Source organism: Psammomys obesus, unplaced genomic scaffold (assembly GCF_907164565.1).
Source record: "Psammomys obesus unplaced genomic scaffold, mPsaObe1.curated_primary_1811, whole genome shotgun sequence".
NCBI lineage: Eukaryota > Metazoa > Chordata > Mammalia > Rodentia > Muridae > Psammomys > Psammomys obesus.
In genome coordinates this window covers 429,693-439,425 of record NW_026590701.1, presented here as the reverse complement: position 1 = coordinate 439,425, position 9,733 = coordinate 429,693, and the positions used below count along the sequence as shown (strand labels likewise).

Here is a 9,733-nt window from a genome sequence, read left to right as displayed (position 1 = left end):
CACACACACACACACACACACACACACACACACACACACACACACACTAGGGCCTGAAGAGATGGCTTTACCATAAGCAGGTAAGGCTCCTGAGTCACAATACAGCTTCTTTTTTGTCCCCAAAATGTCATTCGACAACACAGACCATGAAGTCTCCCTGGCTGCAGACAGCTTCCTTCTCACTAAGAACTTGTGCTCTCTAAAGATCACACCTGTCATGGGCTTGGCCCATATTTGTGACATGATTTGATATGTTCCCACAATCCCAATCAACCCCACGATTGTCCCCAGAGCTAACCAGGGTGGGCACAGTCGGGCTTTGTCCAGAGCAATGGAAGCTGGGATTCTGAGCTGTGTACAAGCCTCAAACCTCTTGACCTAAAAGCTGAAGCAGCCATTGTAAGCACCATCTAAGGCATGTGTGGGAGACAGCGGCAAAGTCTGGACTAGAAGAGAAGGGAAGAAGAACACAAACAGAGAGAAAAAGAAAGGCCTTAAAACTCAAGAGAGCTAGTGTCAGCTGGAAATGAAGGCTCCGTGTTCACGAAGGCCCAGTCCTCTGAGACTTCCAACTGCATTTCCTGTGCTTGTGTCCTGAGAGGTATGCCGCATCGGGTATCCAGCCTAGGTACCGCATCCCATTTTTGCTTACACTCACTTCCAACCAGCAGACGTTCCATTAAGTAGCAGGCAAGGGGAGCAGGCTCACCGCCCTGCAACCCTTTCTCTTCTTCCTTAACCCCCCGACGCGTCATCAGTCCTCTGTATGTCTCCAGGAAAAGACTGACCCGTGTGCTCACAATAAACCTTTTTACCACCATTGTCCACAGATGCTCTGGTCAGGGTCCTGACAACCAGCCCAGCGGTGCTTTCCTGAAAACACTGGAAAAGCTAACCAGCCTCAAATGCACTCAAGCGACCCACTTCAGTACTGTGTGTGTGTGTGTGTGTGTGTGTTATAGCTTGAGACATAGTTAGCTAGGCACTAGACTATCATACAATTCACACATATTTGTGAGTGTGAGCTGGCTCACAGGAGTCCTGCATAGAAACCTAGAGACACACATGTACATTTGGGGCACTGACTAGGAAAGCCTAATGGCTAAGAACACAGACTCATGTCAGGCAAATCTGAATTAGAATTTCAAGCCTCACCTGGAGCCTTTAAAAAGAGGAGGAAGACTGGAAATTCTGAGAATTTTACATGCATTGTCATAAAGTTCTCTCCCCCAAGGCCTTTGCGTTATTATTATTTTACACTTGATAAGACCCGAGTGGCTTATCTAAGGCCACTAGGCTTAGTAAAGCCAATCCTGCCTCAATCTCTTTCTAAAGCTGCGTCTTGCCCCTGACTGTGAGAGACTTTGGGTCTAATTATTTAAGCGCTCAATTCGTTTAGGACCGAGGCTCAGAAGAGTAAGTAAAAGTAGTCCTTTAGTGCAGCGCTGAGCGGAGTGCCAGGCGGTGCAGACAGCTCAATAAAAGGTATTTATTACTGTTGAGTTCCCAGCTCTGAGCCCACAGTGAAGGCTTCAGGCAAAGGGACATTCGGTTCTATAAATTACACGTTCCCTGGAAAACAGCCATTTGCAGGCTCTAGGCAGCCAAAGAAAAAGGAGCAAATTATACGCAGTATTTATCTTGGATGGTCTAGATTTGCAGAAGGGAGTAACAGATAACATAGCTAGCTGGGACGCAATGACCTCACTTGAGGTTAGGGGGCGCCATACTCCTCAGGACACCAGGGACCTGCTGTCCCCAGAGGGGCTCCAAACCCCATTTGCCACAACAAAGGCAAGGCAGACAAATTCTAACTAATAGCAATATTATTTTTTTCAGACAGTGAAAAGGACTACCTAAAAGTTCTCCCGCAGTTTCAATTTTAGGTCCAGTAAATACTCCTGTTTATTTCGATACCTCAGCAATTCCACTCACATTATTCAATGACCTTTACAAGTCTAGTTAAAAAAAAAAAAATGAGGATGTATGCTTCCATAAGCACAATGCACAGAAATTTAAAGTATATTTTAAAAAAGAAAACAGTCTAAACTAAATGGACAAACTGGCAGTTGCTAAAACTGCCTGGTTCAGGGAGTTCATATTAGCCTGTCTATGTGTCTGTATGTTTGAAATTCCCTCAATTAAAAGTTACAAATAAGTTTAAAGTCCATACAAATTCTCTCTATGAAGAAAAAAATTTTCCCCTGGAACCATAAGCAGGAAATTAGGTCTGTCTATATCAGTACTGTGGGAGGCAGTACAAAACAGAGAGCATCGAGGGAGGAAAGGCACGTAAGGAAGAAAACAGGCTGAGGGAAAGGAAACAGTGCAGCTCCTATAGACAGGACGTGCCTGTACAATGTTTCACCAGAGCTCAGAACAAGGGCTCAGACCGCAGAAGTCTACAGACGTGAAGCAAAGTCTTATGCGTGTGTACGTATATGTTTAAACTACACTAATTGTTGAACTTGGTTTTGGGGTTCTGTTTTCTTTTGCTATTCTGGTTCTAATTAACCAAGGAATAGTACATTCTAGAGGTGGGCTTTCTAAAGGGTATGAATGAAAGCTTTATGCCAGGAACAGCCAAGAAAGCGGGATTCTGGTAAGGAAAGATGCCTCTTGGCTGGATCAGGTAGTTTCTCTTTCCAGTGCACAGTGGCCTTTGCACACAGTTAACTAGAAGTTACTTGGTCCACCCAGAAGAGAAGCGGGGATTGAAGAACCTAGAAGATGCTCTCCTCACCAGGCACGACTACGGACTTCCTTCTATTCCCTCCTGCCACCCATTAAGTCAACGCTAAATAAAAATATAAACTTTACATTACAATAGTGACATGACTTATCATTGGTTCTACTCTCCCTCAGAGGGAGGGGGCACACGACACATTATTCCTAAACTGCTGATGGAACGTTCTTAAACAGCTAAGCGTGGAAGAAACTAATAAAGCTGATAAGGAGCCGTTTGTCCTTCAGGTTAAAGCGACAAGTGACTCCCAGTACTGAGGCTAAGCCCAAAGTTATCAGCAAGGTTATTTAGTGCAAAACAACACTGATGAAAACAAAGATGACCTTCCAGTCTGCCGCCAAACTGACTGATAAACAAACAAACAAACAAAAACCACTATTATCATTCCTCAACAGAGTTCAGGCAACTCTGCACTACTCCCAAATCAAACTAACATTTAGAAAGCAGCACTTTCCTAAGATTTGCTTAGGGTCCATTCATGAAATTGCCTGTCAAACAGCTGTTCACGCCCTCCCCCCCCTCCCCCCCCCCCCCCCCCCCCCCCCCTCCCCCCCCCCCCCCCACCCCCCCCCCCCCCCCCCCCCCCGTCGACAGCAGCCTCCAGCTCCCCACCCCACTCATGCAGCCCAGCCCTTCACTTGCACACAGTTCCAGCTGGCCCCTTGCTTTTCATAAGCCCGCTGTTCCTAGCTCTGGGGACGAACAAGACTACAGCAGTTTATCCCAAGACCAAGCCCCCACCGAGGGGACATTACGTTCACTACAGAAGGGTGGCACACGGGTGAACGCGCATGGTCTCAGCTGCTAGCGTGCTCTGCCTCGCTGGACTTGAGAAGTCTGCAGGACTCTGAGAGTCCCTTGACCGGCAGCAGCATCAGGGCAAATCACTATGAACCGCTCCTGGAAAGAGGGTTTGACTACCCTTAAAGGAAGAAGAGGCCAAGCAGAAAGACGAACCCAAAATAACGTGCATGCACCTTCTCGGCTCCTCCACCCGCCATTGGCCTCCCTGCCAATCTATCTACCTGTCAACGTTTCCAAGATAAATCCTGGCCACTCACTGCACCACTTCCGGCTATGGGAACAAAAACAAGGGTTCTTTCTACCCAGAGGGACCTCACCACTCTCTCCACGGGCCTTATCGTGTTGCCTGAGTGGACTTTGCCATGAGTTTATAGGAAAAGAAAGGCGATGGGGTTGGGCTCAGCACCAAGATCCTCAGTTGGGCTTATGGGTCAAAGGCTGCGAAGTGGAGTCTTAACCTTTTTGTATCAATCTCTTCCTTTCCCCCACCCTACCAACCTCCACAAGCCAGCGAACACATGGCAAAAACGACGCTTGCCTCTAGGAGAGTTAGTGCCTCTGGCTACAGCGAAGGGCAGTACCGGGTGGCTTTAAAGCAGGCACTTGGGATCATAAACTTGTGTGTCGTAGTGTTTCGAATATCCTCTCCCTCCCACCAGCCAGTTGTCCTTGCGGTCGTCACCAAAACTACAGCAGTTCTTCCAGAGTCAGCCGAAGCTCATCCTGACACACCTGAGCCCCTCAGAGTGGACTCTTGCTTAAGGAGTTGGGCTGGGAGGTAGAAGGGACTCAAGGGGCAGATAAGGCAAGCTGAATTCTTGGGTAAAACCCCAAAGTTGGCTGCAGCCCAGCGAAGGCTTCCCGTCGCCGGCAGCGGCAGCTGCGGCTGGGCACCCGCACGCATCCTACCTTGGACCTCTCCTTGACATAGTATTTGCCCAGCCGGCTCCCGCAGTACAGGACCAGCCGGTCGATGAGGGACAGGAGGAAGTTGATGGCCTCGCAGCCCTCTTCATTGCCCCCGATCCACGTGATCTGGTCGCCCCGCAGGTGCCTCTTGGAGACGCCGGCGCGCGGCCCCGCCAGCTGGCCGTCACGCAGGGCCCCGTTGTAATGCAGCTGCTTGACCCGTTCCAGCACGCAGTCGCCCACCACCTCGCCCAGGAAGTTGTCCAGGTAGCAGAAGCCGACCTCGTGCAGGCAGGGCACGATGTACTCCAGGGCGATCTTCTCCAGATCCAGCCTCATGATGTGTCCCAGAGGCATATCGACTGCAGAGCCGAGGCCGGGGCCCCCCAAGGATGCGCGCGCCGAGGGCTTGACCCGAGCGAGCGCACGGCGATGATGCGGAGAGCCTGGCCCCGGGCTCACCCACCTGCGGCGGCCGCGGTCCCCGAGCCACTTTAGCGCCAGGGGCGGGGAAAGTTGCTCGCAACTTTGGGGAGAAGGGAGCCCCGCTCCGAGACCAGCGGGAGCGCTGTGGGGCTCTGCCACCCAGCGCCGGACTGGCCCAGTGAGAAGTCGGAGGGCCCCTTTTGGAGATGCGAGCCACCGCCGCGGCGGCCCCAGCCAGGGGCGGAACCAGAGGAGGCCCCGCCTTGACCCCCAACGTCACGATCCCGCCCCCGAGGCGGCCCTCCTCCGAGCCCTTCCTTCTTGCTCTAGTGCTGCAAAGCATCCGGGCCGGCTAGCTCCACGTTAACCTGCGTGTGACCCAAGAAAGAGCTAGGTTGTTGTTTTTTTTATGCTCTCGATTTGAATAATTGTTTTGCATACCCCCCCCCCCAACAAACTTGAAAACCCGGATCCCACTTCTGAGATGCAAATAAACCTAGCCGCACAGTTTGCTTCCACTTTCCGGGCTAGTCCCTTCTCTGGTGACTGTATTTCTTAAACATGGATGTCGTCCTAGCTTTACCTGATGTCTTTCCTTCCTCCCTTTTCCTCTTCTGTTTAACCCGGGTCTGGCGGTTCCAACCCTTGAGAGAGTGAGATGAATCCAGTTTTAACCGAAACTGATACATTAACAGATCCCCGTGGGCCAGGCTGGTGTGCGCAACTGAAGGGAGCGGGGAGGCATTGTGGGAAGGGAAACCCTGACAGTGTTTGTGTTCTGGCCTACAGATGTTCCTGTCCCACTTACTGCTCAAGCTTTTACTAAAAAGTTCTGAAATTCTACCTCAGAATCACTCATGCTCCCCAAAAGATACACTGCATTCCAGGTCTGTCTTTTGCCAAGGCAACTGGACTTGAGAGGAAGTTTAGACTCTACCTAAAAGACTTAAATCTACTGGTAATCTGGTGGCTGTACATATTTCTGATGTCCTTTCCTTCCAAATACCAGCAGTTAGAGACAGAGAGAGAGAAAGACAGAGAGAAGCTAACATTCAAAGCCATTTTCATTTTCTGAATTTCACATCATTCCACACTTGGATTTTCATTTAAGTTGAATGAAAAACTGCACTGGTACGTTGGGCATCATTTATTTGGACATATGGACCCTACAGCCTTTTCACTTTTATTCTCTTTCCGATAGCCCTTCTCCTCTCCCCCTTTGAGGGGAGAAGTGGGGCACAGTTCATGCCCCGGTGAGGCAGAAGAGGAGAGAGTGCTCACGGGATGGGAAGAAGCTGATAAGAGCAAACAGCGCCTTGGGGAGTGGCAATCACTGTGGAGGGTGTAGGCAGCTTTGGTGAAACCTAGCTGGCTCTGGAGAACAGGGGCTCTGTTAAGTCAACTGGCTTCCTGCATGTGTCTGTCCAGGGGGAGGTCTCCGACCTTAGGGTAAAGGTTCAAATTGGCCTGAGCTCAAGATACCCACAGCAGCATCAGGGCCATAAGAGCCACTGTCCTTGGAGCGCTGATGCTCACACATGACAGATGGTTGGGAAAAAGTTTCCTGAGACCCTGACGTCTGAACCTGGGCCTTGTGACCTCCACCTGGGATTTTAGACAAGAAACCAGCAGGAAGGCCCTCTTTCGAGAAGGGCTGAGGAGCCTCCCAGGGTACTCACTGAGACAAGTGTCAAGCAGACTAGCCCAGTCCAGAACAAGACCCAAGCGACCACTGGAGGGGGACAGTGAGAACTGATGCAGGACAGTTGCCTCTCCAGCTGGCCCTGTCCCATCCCAGCAGTGGCAAGCAAAAACAAAGGCGGGAGGGTAATTTATCTTCGTTGGGAGTAGAATAGAAATGAGTTCCAAAGAGGAGGAAGGGCTATCTTCCCCCTGTTAGCTGAGCCCACCGTCCCTAGGGGCCACTCTGACACCTCCTGTAATTTGTAGTGACTTGGGCCTTTTGCAGCTTGGACACTGTAGTAGCCTTCAGAAGTAGTCAGCTCTGAAGAAAGGTCAGGTTAACAGATAATTCTTGGGAGCTGGCCAAAGTTCTTCTAGCCGATGGTTCCTTTTAGGTACAACCCACAGACCTGAGGATAATAGAAAGGGTCCTCGTGGAGGGTCTGGTTAAACACAGGAAGTTACATATTCACTTTCTAGGATGAACATGTTGGCCTAAGTCATTTAACTTAATATTCAGAAATTCCCACAATTTCAGAGCACGGCGGCTTCCAGTGTAGTCACAACGAAAACAATAGCTCACGCAAGTTCAAGCCTAGAGCTGTTCTAGCCGACTTCTGGTTCCAAACTGCGAGCTGCTTAGGGATGAAGTCAGCACTGCAGCAAGCCCCTGCTTGGTGAGGACACTACTAATCAGTCACAGAGCTGGCAATCCGCTCAGAGCTGCCAGCACTGAGTGTGCTGGAGGAGTCAGGGCACTGCAGCTGGTAGAAATCAAAGTTCATGATTACACAGAGGGCACAGACAGGCAGGAGCCAAACTCAGGTTACCTTCTAAGTCCATTTACTTCAGGTATTTGCCCATTAGCTTGTGTCATTTTAAAAATGAATATTATATTAATCAGCTTTCCATTGCTATGAGAAAATACCTGAAACAGTTGCTGTGGTGGTTGGAATAGGACTAGCCCCCGTCGACTCAGGTATTTGAATGCTTGGCCCACAGGGAGTGGCACTATTAGGAGGTCTGGCCTTGCTAGACTAGGTATGGCCTTGCTGGATAAGTGTATTAGGGTGGGGGTGAACTTCGAGGTCTCAGAAGCTCATGCCCAGGCTCAGTGGCTCACAGTCACTGCCTGCTGTCTGCCAACCTGGATGTAGAACTCTCAGCTCTTCCAGCATCGTGTCTGCCTGCACGCCATCATGCTTCCTGTCATGATGATAATGGACTAAACTCTGACCTGTAAGCCAGCCTTGATTAAAATGTTCTCCTTTAAAAGAATTGCTGTAGTCATGGTGTCTCTTCACAGCAATAGAAACTCTAAGACAATCATTTAAAAGAAAAAGGTTTATTTGGGCTCATGGTTTTTAAGGTGTCAGTCATAGTCTTTGGGGACTGTGACAAGGCCTATCATGTCAGGGAGAGCTGGAAAGAGTGAAAAGGAGTCCAGGGTTCCAATATCGCATTCGTAGAGCTTCTACCATCTCCCAGTGATGCCACCAGTTGCCAGTCAAATCTTAAGATAGGAGACGTTTAAGAACCAGACCAAAGAAAATACCAAAATAAGTTTTGAAAAAACATAAAACCAACTTTCTTGTTTTTTGATTCAGTTATGAGAAAATAACCTGACAAAAGCAACACAGAGGAGAAAGGGTTTATTTTAGCTCAGAATGCACAGTCCGTTGTTGCAGGAAAGTCAAGGTAGCAGGAATGTAAAGCAGCTAGTCACATGACATCCGCAGTCAAGAGTAGAAAGCAATGAGCGAATACATGGTACATGCTTCACGGTCTCCACTCTTACACCTGAGGACCCCCGCCTAGGGAGTGGTGTCACCCACAATGGCCAGGACTTTCTCGCTCTGTTAATTGATTAATAGAAGGACACCACAGACTCCTCACGGGCTAACCTGTCTAACAGTCCTCACTGAGGGGCTGGGGAGATGGCTCAGCAGTTAAGAGCACTTGCCATTTTCTCAGAGAACCAAGATTCCATCCCCAGAGCCCACATGGTGGTTGACAATCATCTGTCACTCCAGTTGCAGGAAATCCAACTCCCTCTTCTGATCTCCAAGATAACCAGACACATACATATTGCATAGACATCAATATAGGCTAAATACCCATATACATAAAATAATAAATGAAGTATAGAAAATTCCTCACTGAGACTCCCTTCCCAGATGATTACAGATTGTGTCAAGTGGGCAAAACTAGCCATCACACTATTTCAAAGTGAAATGTTTAGTGTCATTTAGTACATCTGCAGGGTGTCACAGCTGCTACCTCTCTCCAGTGCTAAAACATTTCCACAGCCTCCAAAGACATTTTCTGTTCCCCCCTTTCCATGAGCCTGGCAACCATTGATCTGCCTCTGTTTCCATGGATTTACTTAAACCAGACATTTCCTGTAAGTGAGTAGTGCGATACAGGGCTTCTTCCAAATGGCTTCCTTCACTTCACATAAAGTTGTTTCTCAGGCTCATCCACCTTATCAATGTTTCATCTTTGATGGCTGAATAATAACCCATTGTGGCTGTGTTATACCTACTGATCAGTTGATGGATAGTTGGGTTATTCCTGTCTTTGAGCTGCTGTGAACATGTGTGCCTGAGGATCTGAGAACCCATTTTCAATTTGGGAGGAAGTGAAATTTTGGAGTCACATTTTGAAGGCCACCAAACTATTTTCTACAACAGCTTACTATTTTGCATTCCCAACACTAATGTAGAAGGGGACTATCTTCCCCCCCCCCCAATAAAGGTCCACTATGTAGTACTGGCTGGCCTGGAACTCACTATGAAGACCAGGATGCTCTCAAACCCATAGAGATCTAGCACCTTGAGTGCTAGAATTAATATGGATTGTGTCCGGCTACATTTTTTCTTTGTTTTATCTTATGTGTAGTGGGATTTGGCCTGCATGTATGCCTCTGCAACATGGGTGCTCCTGTTGCTTGCAGAGGTCAGAAGAGGGAGTTGGATCCTCTGGAACTGGAATTGCCTACTGTTGTGGACCCCTGTTGTACTGCGCTGGGTCTGGATGAGCAGCCGGTGCTCTGTAACTGCTGAGCTGTCTTTGTAGTCCGTCAAATTCGTCTTTAGTCCTCGTGTAACTTATTATTTCTCATCAATGTTCTGCCATGTCTGAGTTTCTTTCTATCCTAGTAGG

The 9,733-nt window shown here is 48.8% G+C and overlaps 1 protein-coding gene across 1 annotated transcript in view; it reads right to left on the bottom strand.

The window, feature by feature from the left end:
* Egln3 (egl-9 family hypoxia inducible factor 3) overlaps positions 1-4,916 on the bottom strand; it is a 25,788-nt gene extending 20,872 nt beyond the window's left edge. Inside the window, exon 1 of the mRNA XM_055608624.1 lies at positions 4,460-4,916. Within this exon, the coding sequence (XP_055464599.1) occupies positions 4,460-4,816 (357 nt within the window). The 5' untranslated portion in view covers positions 4,817-4,916. The remainder of the gene's footprint in view (positions 1-4,459) is intronic.
* Between the last annotated feature and the right edge of the window lie 4,817 nt (positions 4,917-9,733).